This window comes from Oncorhynchus kisutch, unplaced genomic scaffold, assembly GCF_002021735.2.
Source record: "Oncorhynchus kisutch isolate 150728-3 unplaced genomic scaffold, Okis_V2 scaffold786, whole genome shotgun sequence".
NCBI lineage: Eukaryota > Metazoa > Chordata > Actinopteri > Salmoniformes > Salmonidae > Oncorhynchus > Oncorhynchus kisutch.
This window is the reverse complement of record NW_022262731.1, coordinates 14,261-33,981: the sequence shown is the minus strand read 5'-3', so window position 1 is coordinate 33,981 and position 19,721 is coordinate 14,261. Positions and strand designations below refer to the sequence as shown.

The window sequence follows — 19,721 nt, the reverse complement described above, 5'->3', positions numbered from 1 at the left end:
AGGGGGGTATAGAATAGTGAGGACTGAGGGGGGTATAGAATAGTGAGGACTGAGAGGGGTATAGAGTAGTGAGGACTGAAGGGGGTATAGAATAGTGAGGACTGAGGGGAGTAAAGAATAGTAAGGACAGAGGGGGGTAAAGAATAGTAAGGACAGAGGGGGGTATAGAGTAGTGAGGAACGAGGGGGGTATAGAGTAGTGAGGACCGAGGGGGGTATAGAGTAGTGAGGACCGAGGGGGGTATAGAGTAGTGAGGACCGAGGGGGGTATAGAATAGTGAGGACTGGGGGGGGGGGGGGTATAGAATAGTAAGGACTGGGGGGGGGTATAGAATAGTGAGGACTGGGGGGGGGTATAGAATAGTGAGGACTGGGGGGGGTATAGAATAGTGAGGACTGGGGGGGGGTATAGAATAGTGAGGACTGGGGGGGGTATAGAATAGTGAGGACTGGGGGGGGGGTATAGAATAGTGAGGACTGGGGGGGGGGGGTATAGAATAGTGAGGACTGGGGGGGGGGGGGGTATAGAATAGTGAGGACTGGGGGGGGGGGTATAGAATAGTGAGGACTGGGGGGGGGGTATAGAATAGTGAGGACTGGGGGGGGGGGTATAGAATAGTAAGGACTGGGGGGGGGTATAGAATAGTGAGGACTGGGGGGGGGGGTATAGAATAGTGAGGACTGGGGGGGGGGGGTATAGAATAGTGAGAACTGGGGGGGGGTATAGAATAGTGAGGACTGGGGGGTACAGTTCTGATTTTGAAAGCATTGTTTTGTTCATATGTGTGAGAGAAAGTGACATTCTCTGTTGGCTTTGCATTTGTTCCTACTGTGAACTGAGATAGACCAATGTTACGTCACTAGAAACTGACAGTGTTGTACTGCACAGAACAGTCGTAGTACGCACACAAAGATCACAAAACACATTTTATTAGATTTCATCAAATTGATGGCACAACTAAAAGAAATAGTGATATCTACAATTCTACCAATGCTTTACAACAAACAGAGACATACACACATGTTAAATAAAGCATGTAAACACATCGAAAAGACAAACCTCCCAGTTTGTGGAATTTCCTATTAAAACAACATAAGAGAGAACTCATTAAAACAAACAATGGAATTACAATGAATGGTTGCCTGGCAACTGACAGTCACTGAGGTTCTTAAGACACAAACAAACATGCTAATCACACGTTCACATCCTGACAGACTGTACTGATGTTTCCTGTGGTGAAACTACATTCCACTGATGGTTGCGGTTTGCCGTGACTATAAAACCAGTCTAAAACCACTAGTGATTGTTTAACTTCCCTCGTCACTTAGAGGCCCGCTCCGTAACCCAGTCAATGACCTGCAATACAACCAATAAAAACACATGGTTCTGTTTACAATTTACAAACTCCTCATGAACAATTTCTACCTGAACACCCCTCGTGAAGGACATGGTTCAAAGTTCACCTTCGTAAGGGGAAGGTAAAATATGTAATAAATGGTTGACAGGTTACCTGCTTGGCATTGCTGCTGGCTGCTTTCATCATTTCCTCATGAAGGCCCCTGGACGTCTTCAGATCCTTTTGGAGAAAAGGAATATATTGTGATGCCAGCTTATAGTCTCTGGGGTGATGTTGTAACAGTCATCTTATCTCTCTATAGTCTCTGGGGTGATGATGTAACAGTCAGCTTATCTCTCTATAGTCTCTGAGGTGATGATTTAACAGTCAGCTTATCTCTCTATAGTCTCTGGGGTGATGATGTAACAGTCAGCTTATCTCTCTATAGTCTCTGGGGTGATGATGTAACAGTCAGCTTATCTCTCTATAGTCTCTGGGGTGATGATGTAACAGTCAGCTTATCTCTCTATAGTCTCTGAGGTGATGATGTAACAGTTAGCTGCTATAGTCAGGTCCGACAGCCAGCTTATCTCTCTATAGTCTCTGGGGTGATGATGTAACAGTCAGCTGCTATAGTCAGGTCAGACAGCCAGCTGATCTATCTTATTTAACATAGTTGAACAGGGCAAATTAAAAGCTCAGTACACGGCAATACAAGACAATCCGTCTAACAATCTGTCTTACGGTCTTAGTTGTCATTCTGTCATTGAAAACTTTTTCAAAGAGGGGCCAAGGGACTTCTAGTTGAAGTTTTCACGTTAACTCACGGTTGGTGCTAAATGTCAAATTCAAAGAATGGAGAAAAAAGGAGAGGAACCTTCAGATAGAATTTGGAGATTTCAAACAGTCTTTGACTGCAGGCGGCAAGATTCTTGTGTTCTCTGGTGATCCCATGATGCTTCAGCGTCTTCGCCACAACCTCTTCTAGCATCTGGAACAGAAACACCAGAAAACACTCTGCATGCTGTTCTGACTTGCCTAGTTAAATAAAGGTTAAATAAATAAAAAATGTGTGTGTGTGTCAATGGGAATCACTGACATTTCTCTACTTCAGGGATGGGCAACTTTGATGGGGGTGAGGGCTACCAAAATATGAATTTATCATGGGGGGCCGCAGTGGCTCGCGGGTCTGTGTACCCACATCCATACCCCCACCTTGAGGCAAAACGTCTCGAAATAAACCTGTATTTCTCTAAATAAACCTGTGTTTCTCTAAATAAACCTGTGTTTCTCTAAATAAACCTGTGTTTCTCTAAATAAACCTGTATTTTTCTCCACAGGGCCACGTTGTTCTTGTTGTGGTTGATAAGCTTGGGTTTGCGTAGTAATCAGAACAGCTCAACGTCTTGTTCCTTGAAACTGAAACTTATCTCAAGGATATTTTTAAAATGTATTTATTTTTTGTACTTTTACCCCATTTTCTCTCCAATTGGTAGTTACAGTCTTGTCTCATCGCTGCAACTCCCCTACGGACTCAGGAGAGGCAAAGGCCGAGAGCCGTGCGTCCTCCGAAACACCCAACCAAGCCGCACTGCTTCTTGACACACACTTAACCCGGAAGCCAGACGCACCAATGTGTCAGAGGAAACACCGTACAACTGGAGACCGGATGCCAGCTTGCAGGCGCCCGGCCCGCCACAATGAGTCGCTAGAGCGCGATGGGACAAGGATATCGCGGTCGGCCAAAACCTCCCCCAACCAGGACGATGCTGGGCCAATTGTGCGACCGCCTCATGGGTCTCCTGGGTGAAGGCCGGCTGTGACACTGCGATGTGCCTTAGACCGCTGCGCCACTCAGGAGGCCCCTCACAGATCTTAACATTGTGAATAATGGTAGGACAGACAGGAATGTACCGCTGTCCCTCACAGGAGGCCCCTCACAGACCTTAACATTGTGAATAATGGTAGGATAGAAAGGAATGTACCGCTGCCCCTCACAGATCTTAACATTGTGGATAATGGCAGGACAGAAAGGAATGTACCGCTGTCCCTCACAGGAGGCCCCTCACAGACCTTAACATTGTGGATAATGGTAGGATAGAAAGGAATGTACCGCTGCCCCTCACAGATCTTAACATTGTGGATAATGGCAGGACAGAAAGGAATGTACCGCTGTCCCTCACAGGAGGCCCCTCACAGACCTTAACATTGTGAATAATGGTAGGATAGAAAGGAATGTACCGCTGCCCCTCACAGACCTTAACATTGTGAATAATGGTAGGATAGAAAGGAATGTACCGCTGCCCCTCACAGATCTTAACATTGTGGATAATGGTAGGACAGAAAGGAATGTACCGCTGCACCACACAGGAGGCCCCTCACAGACCTTGACATTGTGGATAATGGTAGGACAGAAAGGAATGTACTGCTGTCGTTAGAGATCAGCAGCAGCGTCATCATGTCCTAGTTAACTAGTGGAGGGCTACAATATGGCAGTATAGTACAGCACAACCTAATGGAAGACTATGTATCTAGATGTTGTGTGTCTGTCTATAGAGATAAATACTCTATGTGAATATCTACATGCTGTACAACACAGAAATATTTCCCCAACAGATACAATAACCTCTTACCCGGGCATGTTTCTGGGAGCGAGACTCCTTGCTGGCCTTGTCCTCTGCCTGTCCCTGTCTGTGTCCCTGGCCCAGGGGGGCTCTGTGGCTGTTTTGGGGGTCAGGGTGGTGCTTCTCTGGCCCGCGGGTGCCCATTCTTAGGGCTGAGACTGAGGAGGAGGAGGACTGAGACCTGGTTTTCTGCAGTCTCAAGCCTCTCACAGCTGGGTGGGTATCAGTTCCACCGCTGCCACTGCAGACAGAGCCCAGGGACTCACTGCTCTCCGACTTGGCCAGCCTGAACAACACAGACACACAGACAGTTAAACACACACAGAGCCCAGGGACTCACTGCTCTCCGACTTGGCCAGCCTGAACAACACAGACACACAGACAGTTAAACACACACAGAGCCCAGGGACTCACTGCTCTCCGACTTGGCCAGCCTGAACAACACAGACACACAGACAGTTAAACACACACAGAGCACAGGGACTCACTGCTCTCCGACTTGGCCAGCCTGAACAACACAGACACACAGACAGTTAAACACACACAGACACGCGCACACACACAGAATACTTTTTTGACAAAGTGGTGTCACTATCTCTGCCAGAAATCTGTCGAATCTACTCTACTAATGACCTCAGCGGTCACCATAATCAATTAAGGTTCAATTCCATTGCAACAGACAACATATTTCATCTCTATGCAATTATATAGTAGCCAAGAGGGCTCCTGAAGACACTCATCTGGAAAGTAATGTAGAGAGGCATCAACCTGTTTATCATTTATATCTACTGGTCACATCACCTGAGGAATAAAACCATCATTGATATCTACTGGTCACATCACCTGAGGAATAAAACCATCATTGATATCACCTGAGGAATAAAACCATCATTTATATCACCTGAGGAATAAAACCATCATTTATATCACCTGAGTAATAAAACCATCATTTATATCACCTGAGGAATAAAACCATCATTTATATCTACTGGTCACATCACCTGAGGAATAAAAGCATCATTTATATCTACTGGTCACATCACCTGAGGAATAAAACCATCATTTATATCACCTGAGGAATAAAACCATCATTTATATCTACTGGTCACATCACCTGAGTAATAAAACCATCATTTATATCACCTGAGGAATAAAACCATCATTTATATCTACTGGTCACATCACCTGAGTAATAAAACCATCATGTATATCTACTGGTCACATCACCTGAGGAATAAAACCATCATTTATATCTACTGGTCACATCACCTGAGTAATAAAACCATCATGTATATCTACTGGTCACATCACCTGAGGAATAAAACCATCATTTATATCTACTGGTTACATCACCTGAGGAATAAAACCATCATTTATATCACCTGAGGAATAAAACCATCATTTATATCTACTGGTCACATCACCTGAGGAATAAAACCATCATTTATATCTACTGGTCACATCACCTGAGGAATAAAACCATCATTTATATCTACTGGTCACATCACCTGAGGAATAAAACCATCATTTATATCTACTGGTCACATCACCATTTATATCACCTGAGTAATAAAAACATCATGTATATCTACTGGTCACATCACCTGAGGAAAAAACCATAATTTATATCTACTGGTCACATCACCTGAGGAATAAAACCATAATTTATATCTACTGGTCACATCACCTGAGTAATAAAACCATAATTTATATCTACTGGTCACATCACCTGAGTAATAAAACCATCATTTATATCTACTGGTCACATCACCTGAGTAATAAAACCATCATTTATATCTACTGGTCACATCACCTGAGTAATAAAACCATAATTTATATCTACTGGTCACATCACCTGAGGAATAAAACCATCATTTATATCTACTGGTTACATCACCTGAGGAATAAAACCATCATTTATATCTACTGGTTACATCACCATTTATATCACCTGAGGAATAAAACCATCATTTATATCTACTGGTCACATCACCTGAGTAATAAAACCATCATTTATATCACCTGAGTAATAAAACCATCATGTATATCTACTGGTCACATCACCTGAGGAATAAAACCATCATTTATATCTACTGGTTACATCACCTGAGGAATAAAACCATCATTTATATCACCTGAGGAATAAAACCATCATTTATATCTACTGGTCACATCACCTGAGGAATAAAACCATCATTTATATCTACTGGTCACATCACCTGAGGAATAAAACCATCATTTATATCTACTGGTTACATCACCTGAGGAATAAAACCATCATTTATATCTACTGGTCACATCACCTGAGGAATAAAACCATCATTTATATCTACTGGTTACATCACCTGAGGAATAAAACCATCATTTATATCACCTGAGGAATAAAACCATCATTTATATCTACTGGTCACATCACCTGAGGAATAAAACCATCATTTATATCTACTGGTCACATCACCTGAGGAATAAAACCATCATTTATTTCACGTGAGGAATAAAACCATCATGTATATCTACTGGTTACATCACCTGAGGAATAAAACCATCATTTATATCTACTGGTCACATCACCTGAGGAATAAAACCATCATTTATATCTACTGGTCACATCACCATTTATATCACCTGAGTAATAAAAACATCATGTATATCTACTGGTCACATCACCTGAGGAATAAAACCATAATTTATATCTACTGGTCACATCACCTGAGTAATAAAACCATAATTTATATCTACTGGTCACATCACCTGAGTAATAAAACCATAATTTATATCTACTGGTCACATCACCTGAGGAATAAAACCATCATTTATATCACCTGAGGAATAAAACCATCATTTATATCACCTGAGGAATAAAACTACTGTTAGGTTGAAACCCATTTCAGCTTGATGTTAACTACTGTTAGGTTGAAACCCATTTCAGCTTGATGTTAACTACTGTTAGGTTGAAACCCATTTCAGCTTGATGTTAACTATTGTTAGGTTGAAACCCATTTCAGCTTGATGTTAACTACTGCTAGGTTGAAACCCATTTCAGCTTGATGTTAACTACTGTTAGGTTGAAACCCATTTCAGCTTGATGTTAACTACTGTTAGGTTGAAACCCATTTCAGCTTGATGTTAACTACTGTTAGGTTGAAACCCATTTCAGCTTGATGTTAACTACTGCTAGGTTGAAACCCATTTCAGCTTGATGTTAACTACTGTTAGGTTGAAACCCATTTCAGCTTGATGTTAACTACTGTTAGGTTGAAACCCATTTCAGCTTGATGTTAACTACTGTTAGGTTGAAACCGATTTCAGCTTGATGTTAACTACTGTTAGGTTGAAACCCATTTCAGCTTGATGTTAACTACTGCTAGGTTGAAACCCATTTCAGCTTGATGTTAACTACTGTTAGGTTGAAACCCATTTCAGCTTGATGTTAACTACTGTTAGGTTGAAACCCATTTCAGCTTGATGTTAACTACTGCTGCTCTGAAAGGCTGAGGAGCTGCTTCACCTCCAGCTGACATGAGAAATAACCCTGATGTCCTCAGATGTGACAGCGCCTCTCTAGGGACTAATCTATAGATGAACATGACTGAATGACTGGTGTTAACCCAGGGGGCATGGAAACAACAACCAAGATAAAACACTGATGAGCCTAGAAAGAAGAAGATAAATCCTGTTGTTTCTGGTCAAAGAGAACAGAGAAATCCTGTTGTTTCTGATCAAAGAGAACAGAGAAATCCTGTTGTTTCTGATCAAAGAGAACAGAGAAATCCTGCTGTTTCTGGTCAAAGAGAACAGAGAAACCCTGCTGTTTCTGATCAAAGAGAACAGAGAATTCCTGCTGTTTCTGGTCAAAGAGAGCAGAGAAATCCTGCTGTTTCTGATCAAAGAGAACAGAGAAATCCTGCTGTTTCTGGTCAAAGAGAACAGAGAAATCCTGCTGTTTCTGATCAAAGAGAACAGAGAAACCCTGTTGTTTCTGATCAAAGAGAACAGAGAAATCCTGCTGTTTCTGATCAAAGAGAACAGAGAAACCCTGCTGTTTCTGATCAAAGAGAACAGAGAAATCCTGCTGTTTCTGATCAAAGGAAACATAAATTTCCATTAGGGAACGTCTACTTTGTGAAGTGTGTGTGTGCAATAACTAAATTCTCCTTTGCACTCCTTCTAAAACAATGCAATTTAAAAAAACTTTGTCAAAGAGTAAAGTCAACTAAACTTAGTCCACTCTGTTCATAACATAATCTAGTTTTGGGAACAGAAAACTGTATCGAGATTAAATGTTTCATCGATGAAAAAAATGAAACAGAACGTCGGCTAAAATCCATTTCGCTCCATCATTCCCCACCGCCGACCACTGGGCTTCCTCTAATCACCATATTTGGTCGTGAGTGGAACAGCCAAGCGAATGCTTCTCCTTTATTCATCCTGTGAAATATCTGTGTGTAAAATCTGGAATTTGATGAACAAATATACTGAGACTTGCAAACATCCCAAGATGAAATGTAACGAGTAGAGATAGTGGGTGGCCAATACAACCTAGCAGTAGAAGACTATCACATTGTAATCTATTCCCCTACGAAGTTTATTGTTACAAAAACATCTTCTGTTGAATATAGTCTTTGACCTCTAGGATCTGCTCTAAACCACAGGATGTACGTACGTAACCTTTGACCTCTAGCACCTGCTCCAAACCACAGGATGTACGTACGTAACCTTTGACCTCTAGCACCTGCTCCAAACCACAGGATGTACGTACGTAACCTTTGACCTCTAGCACCTGCTCCAAACCACAGGATGTACGTACGTAACCTTTGACCTCTAGCACCTGCTCTAAACCACAGGATGTACGTACGTAACCTTTGACCTCTAGCACCTGCTCCAAACCACAGGATGTACGTACGTAACCTTTGACCTCTAGCACCTGCTCTAAACCACAGGATGTACGTATGTAACCTTTGACCTCTAGCACCTGCTCCAAACCACAGGATGTACGTACGTAACCTTTGACCTCTAGCACCTGCTCCAAACCACAGGATGTACGTACGTAACCTTTGACCTCTAGCACCTGCTCTAAACCACAGGATGTACGTATGTAACCTTTGACCTCTAGCACCTGCTCCAAACCACAGGCTGTACGTACGTAACCTTTGACCTCTAGCACCTGCTCCAAACCACAGGCTGTACGTACGGACCCTTCGCCTATATAGAACACGATGCCTCTAATATGCCATTTAACAGACACTTTTATCCAAAGCGACTTACTGTGCAAACATTTGTTTTATGTGAAGGTGGCTCCGGGAATTAAACCCCCTATCCTGGCGTTGTAAGAGCCATGCTCTACCAACTGAGCTCCAGAGGACCATACAAACCTCACTAACCTCTTATGGGGGTGGGTGGCGTCTGTATCCCAGGATCGTCTCTTGATCCTGGGCAGGTCTGAGTTGAGGAGGGCCTCTCCGTCCGGGACACTTCCTGGTTCAGACAGCACGGCCGGCGAGGGGGCGGGGCTTAAGGCGAAGGGGACGGGGCAAGGTTCCTTGGAGCAGGTGGTCTGGGTCTCGTAGCGAATCAGACGAGACTGCAGCCGGACGAAGCCCTGGTCCCGGTCCAAGGCCTTGTGGCCCTGCTCGTCCAGACAGAACCTGGGTAGGGTCAAGAAATTAGTGATTCAAAACAGACCAGTCTGGACCAGGGAGAAGAGAGAGCTTAGTGATTCAACACAGAGACAGGACTGGACCTGGGAGAAGAGAGAGCTTAGTGATTCAACACAGAGACAGATCTGGACCAGGGAGAAGAGAGAGCTTAGTGATTCAACACAGAGACAGGACTGGACCTGGGAGAAGAGAGAGCTTAGTGATTCAACACAGAGACAGATCTGGACCAGGGAGAAGAGAGAGCTTAGTGATTCAAAACAGAGACAGGTCTGGACCAGGGAGAAGAGAGAGCTTAGTGATTCAAAACAGAGACAGGTCTGGACCTGGGAGAAGAGAGAGCTTAGTGATTCAACACAGAGACAGGTCTGGACCAGGGAGAAGAGAGACCTTAGTGATCCAGGGAGTAGAGCCAGTCAATAAGCCAGTACTTGGTAGTAGATAAAGTATAAAAGAGCAGGGGGAGGGTTCCAGAAGGAACATCAACATTCATAAGACTGAAAGATCAGAACTAAATTAGCATAAAGAGAGAGAGAGAGAGAGAGAGAGAGAGAGAAACTAGGCCTCGACTTGTTGAAGTCTCTTAGGTGTCATTTACACGAGTAAAATAAGTCTAGTGAGATCAATCTCTCTTCAAAATTTGATTTGTAACTTTTCTGTTAACTCCAGCCGTGGATGTGGTATGTCCAAAACACATTCCTGCTTCATGTGTTGGTGCAGCTATTAGCATACCGTAAATACCATAGTATATGGACTAACAAAATAAGGATCTCAATTCAAACTACACAGGATTTTCTCATCTAAACCATATTGCACATAGTGTTGCACACTTGATTAATGCAATGATTCACAAATGTGTGGATATTTTAAAAGCCTTTCATTTTCAAATGTGTCCTACAGAGCAAAAACGCTGTGCGGGTATTATGGTAATTAAGGTAATTCTTGCAGGACCGTGTGGACTCAGATGGGGCATCAACCTCTTAAAGAGAGAGCTGACTCTAGATCAGTCTCTGTACACTGTACCACTCAGATGGGGAATCAACCTTTAGGAGGTAGTTTGGTAGAGATCTCTTAAAGAGAGAGCTGACTCTAGATCAGTCTCTTTACACTGTACCACTCAGATGGGGAATCAACCTTTAGGAGGTAGTTTGGTAGAGATCTCTTAAAGAGAGAGCTGACTCTAGATCAGTCTCTTTACACTGTACCACTCAGATGGGGAATCAACCTTTAGGAGGTAGTTTGGGAGACATCTCTTAAAGAGAGAGCTGACTCTAGATCAGTCTCTTTACACTACACAAGTATATGTCCTGGAACTAGTTTGTGTCGTCAGGCCCTCAGTACTCTACCCTAAGAGGTGGATAGGTTCGTGTCGTCAGGCCCTCAGTACTCTACCCTAAGAGGTGGATAGGTTCATGTGGTCAGGCCCTCAGTACTCTACCCTAAGAGGTGGATAGGTTCATGTGGTCAGGCCCTCAGTACTCTACCCTAAGAGGTGGATAGGTTCATGTGGTCAGGCCCTCAGTACTCTACCCTAAGAGGTGGATAGGTTCATGTGGCGGTTAGCGTGGCGGTTAGAGCGTTGGGTCAGTAACCGAAAGGTTGCTGGATCGAAATCACCGAGCTGACAAGGTACAAATCTGTCGTTCTGCCCCTGAACAAGGCAGTTAACCCACTGTTCCCTGGTAGGCCGTCATTGTAAATAAGAATTTGTTCTTAACTGACATGCCTAGTTAAATAAAGGTTAAATAAATAAATAAAGATTAACCTATATTCCATGGTAGTGGTAGGGTCTTGTATGTATAAAGACACCTACTCTAGTCCATGGTAGGGTCTTGTATGTATAAAGACACCTACTCTAGTCCATGGTAGGGTCTTGTATGTATAAAGACACCTACTCTAGTCCATGGTAGGGTCTTGTATGTATAAAGACACCTACTCTAGTCCATGGTAGGTTCCTGTATGTATAGTCCATGGTAGTGTCCTGTATGTATAAAGACACCTACTCTAGTCCATGGTAGGTTCCTGTATGTATAAAAACACCTACTCTAGTCCATGGTAGTGTCCTGTATGTATAAAGACACCTACTCTAGTCCATGGTAGGTTCCTGTATGTATAAAAACACCTACTCTAGTCCATGGTAGTGTCCTGTATGTATAAAGACACCTACTCTAGTCCATGGTAGGTTCCTGTATGTATAAAGACACCTACTCTAGTCCATGGTAGTGTCCTGTATGTATAAAGACACCTACTCTAGTCCATGGTAGTGTCCTGTATGTATAGTCCATGGTAGTGTCCTGTATGTATAAAGACACCTACTCTAGTCCATGGTAGTGTCCTGTATGAATAAAGACACCTACTCTAGTCCATGGTAGGGTCCTGTATGTATAGTCCATGGTAGTGTCCTGTATGAATAAAGACACCTACTCTAGTCCATGGTAGTGTCCTGTATGTATAAACACACCTACTCTAGTCCATGGTAGTGTCCTGTATGTATAGTCCATGGTAGTGTCCTGTATGAATAAAGACACCTACTCTAGTCCATGGTAGTGTCCTGTATGAATAAAGACACCTACTCTAGTCCATGGTAGTGTCCTGTATGTATAGTCCATGGTAGTGTCCTGTATGAATAAAGACACCTACTCTAGTCCATGGTAGGGTCCTGTATGTATAGTCCATGGTAGTGGTAGTGTCCTGTATGTATAAAGACACCTACTCTAGTCCATGGTAGGGTCCTGTATGTATAAACACACCTACTCTAGTCCATGGTAGTGTCCTGCATGTATAGTCCATGGTAGTGTCCTGTATGAATAAAGACACCTACTCTAGTCCATGGTAGTGTCCTGTATGTATAAAGACACCTACTCTAGTCCATGGTAGTGTCCTGTATGTATAAAGACACCTACTGTAGTCCATGGTAGTGTCCTGTATGAATAAAGACACCTACTCTAGTCCATGGTAGTGTCCTTTATGAATAAAGACACCTACTCTAGTCCATGGTAGTGTCCTGTATGTATAAAGACACCTACTCTAGTCCATGGTAGTGGTAGTGTCCTGTATGAATAAAGACACCTACTCTAGTCCATGGTAGTGTCCTGTATGAATAAAGACACCTACTCTAGTCCATGGTAGTGGTAGTGTCCTGTATGTATAAAGACACCTACTCTAGTCCATGGTAGTGGTAGTGTCCTGTATGAATAAAGACACCTACTCTAGTCCATGGTAGTGTCCTGTATGAATAAAGACACCTACTCTAGTCCATGGTAGTGGTAGTGTCCTGTATGTATAAAGACACCTACTCTAGTCCATGGTAGTGGTAGTGTCCTGTATGAATAAAGACACCTACTCTAGTCCATGGTAGTGTCCTGTATGTATAGTCCATGGTAGTGTCCTGTATGAATAAAGACACCTACTCTAGTCCATGGTAGTGTCCTGTATGTATAAAGACACCTACTCTAGTCCATGGTAGGGTCCTGTATGTATAAAGACACCTACTCTAGTCCATGGTAGGGTCCTGTATGTATAGTCCATGGTAGTGTCCTGTATGTATAAAGACACCTACCCTAGTCCATGGTAGTGTCCTGTATGTATAGTCCATGGTAGTGTCCTGTATGAATAAAGACACCTACTCTAGTCCATGGTAGTGTCCTGTATGAATAAAGACACCTACTCTAGTCCATGGTAGGGTCCTGTATGTATAGTCCATGGTAGTGTCCTGTATGTATAAAGACACCTACTCTAGTCCATGGTAGTGTCCTGTATGTATAAAGACACCTACTCTAGTCCATGGTAGGGTCCTGTATGTATAAAGACACCTACTCTAGTCCATGGTAGGGTCCTGTATGTATAAAGACACCTACTCTAGTCCATGGTAGTGTCCTGTATGTATAAAGACACCTACTCTAGTCCATGGTAGGGTCCTGTATGTATAGTCCATGGTAGTGTCCTGTAAGAATAAAGACACCTACTCTAGTCCATGGTAGTGTCCTGTATGTATAGTCCATGGTAGTGTCCTGTATGTATAAACACACCTACTCTAGTCCATGGTAGTGTCCTGTATGTATAAAGACACCTACTCTAGTCCATGGTAGTGTCCTGTATGAATAAAGACACCTACTCTAGTCCATGGTAGTGTCCTGTATGTATAAACACACCTACTCTAGTCCATGGTAGTGTCCTGTATGTATAGTCCATGGTAGTGTCCTGTATGTATAAACACACCTACTCTAGTCCATGGTAGTGGTAGTGTCCTGTATGAATAAAGACACCTACTCTAGTCCATGGTAGTGTCCTGTATGAATAAAGACACCTACTCTAGTCCATGGTAGTGGGAGCTGGCTGCTTGGCTGAAGGGGATCTGGGTCACTTTCCTGGGGGTCAAGTCTGGAGACATCTGGAATGCGTTTCCCCTGGAAACACACAGAGACACATTATTGTACAGGAGCTGTGAACATTTTCTATTCAAATCCAAGACTGCAGAGAAGAACACACAGTACTGCAGAGAAGAACACACACTACTGCAGAGAAGAACACACACTACTGCAGAGAAGAACACACAGTACTGCAGAGAAGAACACACAGTACTACAGAGAAGAACACAGTACTACAGAGAAGAACACAGTACTACAGAGAAGAACACAGTACTACAGAGAAGAACACACAGTACTTCAGAGAAGAACACACAGTACTTCAGAGAAGAACACACAGTACTTCAGAGAAGAACACACAGTACTTCAGAGAAGAACACACAGTACTGCAGAGAAGAACACACAGTACTGCAGAGAACACACAGTACTGCAGAGAAGAACACACAGTACTGCAGAGAAGAACACACAGTACTACAGAGAAGAACACACAGTACTACAGAGAAGAACACATAGTACTGCAGAGAAGAACACACAGTACTACAGAGAAGAACACACACTACTACAGAGAAGAACACACAGTACTGCAGAGAAGAGCACACAGTAGTGCAGAGAAGAACACACAGTACTGCAGAGAAGAACACACACTACTACAGAGAAGAACACACAGTACTACAGAGAAGAACACACACTACTGCAGAGAAGAACACACACTACTACAGAGAAGAACACACAGTACTACAGAGAAGAACACACAGTACTACAGAGAAGAACACACAGTACTACAGAGAAGAACACACAGTACTGCAGAGAAGAACACACAGTACTACAGAGAAGAACACACAGTACTGCAGAGAAGAACACACACTACTGCAGAGAAGAACACACAGTACTGCAGAGAAGAACACACACTACTGCAGAGAAGAACACACAGTACTGCAGAGAACACACACTACTGCAGAGAAGAACACACAGTACTGCAGAGAACACACACTACTGCAGAGAAGAACACACAGTACTGCAGAGAAGAACACACACTACTGCAGAGAAGAACACACAGTACTGCAGAGAACACACACTACTGCAGAGAAGAACACACAGTACTGCAGAGAAGAACACACACTACTGCAGAGAAGAACACACAGTACTGCAGAGAAGAACACACACTACTGCAGAGAAGAACACACAGTACTGCAGAGAAGAACACACAGTACTACAGAGAAGAACACACAGTACTACAGAGAAGAACACACAGTACTACAGAGAAGAACACACAGTACTGCAGTGAAGAACACACAGTACTGCAGTGAAGAACACACAGTACTACAGAGAAGAACACACAGCACTGCAGAAGAACACACAGTACTACAGAGAAGAACACACAGTACTACAGAGAAGAAAACACAGTACTGCAGTGAAGAACACACAGTACTACAGAGAAGAACACACAGTACCAGAACACACACTACTGCAGTGAAGAACACACAGTACTACAGTGAAGAACACACAGTACTGCAGTGAAGAACACACAGTACTACAGAGAAGAACACACAGTACTACAGAGAAGAACACAGTACTACAGAGAAGAACACAGTACTACAGAGAAGAACACACAGTACCAGAACACACAGTACTGCAGAGAAGAACACAGTACTGCAGAGAAGAACACAGTACTGCAGAGAAGAACACACAGTACTACAGAGAAGAACACACAGTACTACAGAGAAGAACACACAGTACCAGAACACACACTACTGCAGTGAAGAACACACAGTACTACAGTGAAGAACACACAGTACTACAGTGAAGAACACACAGTACTGCAGTGAAGAACACACACTACTACAGAGAAGAACACACAGTACTACAGAGAAGAACACACAGTACCAGAACACACACTACTGCAGTGAAGAACACACGGTACTACAGTGAAGAACACACAGTACTGCAGTGAAGAACACACAGTACTACAGAGAAGAACACACAGTACTACAGAGAAGAACACACAGTACTACAGTGAAGAACACACAGTACTACAGAGAAGAACACAGTACTACAGAGAAGAACACAGTACTACAGAGAAGAACACACAGTACCAGAACACACAGTACTGCAGAGAAGAACACACAGTACTGCAGAGAAGAACACAGTACTGCAGAGAAGAACACACAGTACTGCAGAGAAGAACACACAGTACTGCAGAGAAGAACACACAGTACTGCAGAGAAGAACACACAGTACTGCAGAGAAGAACACACAGTACTGCAGAGAAGAACACAGTACTGCAGAGAAGAACACACACTACTACAGAGAAGAACACACACTACTACAGAGAAGAACACAGTACTGCAGTGATCTGAAGTGAAACTAAACTCTCCTGTCCTCTGCACCCAAACTGATTCAGTGTGTAAAACAACTTCCTAATGAACTGACAGCTCGAATGTCTAGAACGCCTCTTAATGAACATAAATTACTAATTACTAATATTCTTCTCTGCCTTCTGTAAGAGCACTGTCTGATAAAGGCTCTTTATAAATCAGAGGAATTCAATTAGGCGAAAACCTTTTGATTCGAATGCATATCAGAGGTAGACAGCCACATGAAATCATCGTCGCTACATGGTGTCTGGAACATCCTAACTGAATAGTTGTCTGCTGAATGGAGTGGTTTCTCCTCGAGGGAAGAGATAGTTAGAAACAGATTATTCAACATGTTGACGCCACTTTTTTTAGGGGGGGGGGGGGGGATTCCAGTTTCAGACAGTGACTAAACTGATTTGCCCAGAGTCACACTGAAGCGCCGGAACACATTTCTACATCCATATTAGAAGCCTGAAATGTCATTCATAGACAGACTGGGGGGGTGTGTCAGACAGATTGGGGGGGATTCAGACAGATTGTCTGGGGGGGGGGGGGGGGGGGGGGGGGGTCAGACAGACTGGGGGGGGGGGGGGTTGTCAGACAGATTGGGGGGTTCAGACAGATTGTCTGGGGGGGGGTCAGACAGACTGGGGGGGTGTGTCAGACAGATTGGGGGGGATTCAGACAGATTGTCTGGGGGGGGGTCAGACAGACTGGGGGGGTGTGTCAGACAGATTGTCCCATTGTTGAGCTACCCTCAGTAGCTGGGTTTCCATCCATTCCATGCACTTTAACCACTCCTGTGTAGTTCGTCATCATAATTAATTTAATCTGTAGCCAAGATCATCTAAATACGTTAGACAACTTTCTGTAGTAGAGAGAGAATGAGTCAAACCACAATGCCTTTGAACAACTCCCTAAAGCATCTGAACTGAACAGTATCTGAATTGAACAACTCTCTAGAGTTACCCTAGTCTCCAGAATAACAGAGTTACCCTAGTCTCCAGACTAACAGAATTACCCTAGTCTCCAGAATAACAGAGTTATCCTAGTCTCCAGACTAATAGAGTTACCCTAGTCTCCAGACTAACAGAGTTACCCTAGTCTCCAGACTAATAGAGTTACCCTAGTCTCCAGACTAATAGAGTTACCCTAGTCTCCAGACTAATAGAGTTACCCTAGTCTCCAGACTAATAGAGTTACCCTAGTCTCCAGACTAACAGAGTTACCCTAGTCTCCAGACTAATATAGTTACCCTAGTCTCCAGAATAACAGAGTTACCCTAGTCTCCAGACTAACAGAGTTACCCTAGTCTCCAGACTACAGAGTTACCCTAGTCTCTGGACTAATAGAGGCTGCAGTTCTCCGGTGGGCAGGCCATCTGGTGTGAAGTGTCTAAGCAGCTCTTTGGCATCCAGCAAGGCTGGGGTGGTTCTCTGGCCCTGGACATCTTTAGGCCCCAGCAGACAGTCAGATGAGCTGCCAGACAGCAGACCAAACCTGTGAAGGGAGGAGACCAAAGATGAGATGGTTAAACGAGTCAAGTGTGAGGAACCAAAGATACTGTCGGACTCTCTATTCCCATAAGCCACCTTGCTTGCTTATGTTGACGGAAGATGAGATGTATGTACCGATGTGAAGAGCATTATTCAAGTTTACCTCAGCTTCTGACGAGTCCTCTGGAGGTTCTCATAGTTCTGCAGAACACTTCTCTCTGGCCAATCAGCATGTTGGGAGTGTTTAATGAACTCTACATTGGAATGGGAAAAGAGTCATTTTTGTTTTATCAGTCAAGGTTTCTAGTAGGAGTCAGTTTTAGAGAAGGCAAATACAGTGTATTCAGAAAGTATTCAGACCCCTTGACTTTTTCCACATTTTGTTACGTTACAGCCTTGTTCTATTTATTATTATTATTTTTAAATCAATACCCAATAATGACAAAGCAAAAACAAGTAAAGATTTTATTTTTGCAAATGTATAAAATTAAAAATAGAAATAGCTTATTTACATAAGTATTCAGACCCTTTGCTATGAGACTTCGAAATTGAGTTCAGGTGCATCCTGTTTCCATTGATCATCCTTGAGATGTTTCTACAACTTGATTGGAGTCCACCTGTGGTAAATTCAATTTATTGGACATCATTTGGAAAGGCACACAGCTGTCTATATAAAGGTCCTACAGTTGACAGTGCATGTCAGAGCAAAAACCAAGCCATGAGGTCAAAGGAATTGTCTGTAGAGCTCCGAGACAGGATTGTGTCGAGGCACAGATCTGGGGAAGGGTACCAAAACATTTCTGCAGCATTGAAGGCCCCCAAGAACACAATGGCCTCCATCATTCTTAAATGGAAGAAGTTCGGAAGCACCAAGACTATTCCTAGAGCTGGCCACCCGGCCAAAATGAGCAAGGGCCTTGGTCAGGGAGGTGACCAAGAACCCAATGGTCTCTCTGACAGAGCTCCAGAGTTTCTCTGTGGAGATGGGAGAATCTTTCATAAGGACAACCATCTCCGCAGCACTCCCCCAATCAAGCCTTTATAATAGTGTGGCCAAAAGGCACCTAAAGGACTCTCAGACCATGAGAAACAAGATTCTCTGGTCTGATGAAAACCAAGATTGAACTCTTTGGCCTGAATGCAAAACCTCATGTCTGGAGGAAACCTGTCACCATCCCTACGGTGAAGCATGGTGGTGGCAGCATCATGCTGTGGGGATGTTTTTCAGAGACAGGGACTGGGAGACTAGTTAGGATCGAGGGAAAGATGAACAGAGCAAAGTACTGAGAGATTCTTGATGAAAATCTGCTCCAGAGCGCTCAGGACCTCAGACTGGGGCGAAGGTTCACCTCCCAACAGGACAATGACCCTAAGCAAACAGCCAAGACAACGCAGGAGTAGCTTCGGGCCAAGACAACGCAGGAGTAGCTTCGGGACAAGTCTCTGAGTGTCCTTGAATGGCCCAGCCAGAGCCCGGACTTGAACCTGATCTAACATCTCTGGAGAGACCTGAAAATAGCTGTGCAGCGATGCTCCCCATCCAACCTGACAGAGCTTGAGAGGATCTGCAGAAAAGAATGGGAGAAACTCCCAAATACAGGTGTGCCAAGCTTGTAGCGTCATACCCAAGAAGACTCAATGCTGTAATCGCTGCCAAAGGTGCTTCAACAAAGTACTGAGTTAAGGGCCTGAATACTGATGTAAATGTGATATGTTTTTCTTTGCGTGTTTAAAAAAAATATTTGCAAACATTTTTTTTTTTAAACGTGTTTTTGCTTTGTCATTATGGGGTATTGTGATGTCATTATGGGGTATTGTGATGTCATTATGGGGTGTTGTGATGTCATTATGGGGTATTGTGATGTCATTATGGGGTATTGTGATGTCATT

At 43.4% G+C, this 19,721-nt stretch overlaps 1 protein-coding gene across 1 annotated transcript in view; it reads right to left on the bottom strand.

The window, feature by feature from the left end:
- Positions 1-909: 909 nt before the first annotated feature.
- Positions 910-19,721, bottom strand: part of LOC116362113 (mdm2-binding protein) — a 29,956-nt gene continuing 11,144 nt past the window's right edge. The window contains exons 4-11 of the mRNA XM_031816390.1: positions 17,995-18,085; positions 17,668-17,835; positions 13,925-14,020; positions 9,342-9,605; positions 3,970-4,246; positions 2,214-2,327; positions 1,511-1,576; positions 910-1,356 (exon numbers count right to left, since the gene is read on the bottom strand). Of these exons, the coding sequence (XP_031672250.1) occupies positions 1,321-1,356; positions 1,511-1,576; positions 2,214-2,327; positions 3,970-4,246; positions 9,342-9,605; positions 13,925-14,020; positions 17,668-17,835; positions 17,995-18,085 (1,112 nt within the window). The 3' untranslated portion in view covers positions 910-1,320. The remainder of the gene's footprint in view (positions 1,357-1,510; positions 1,577-2,213; positions 2,328-3,969; positions 4,247-9,341; positions 9,606-13,924; positions 14,021-17,667; positions 17,836-17,994; positions 18,086-19,721) is intronic.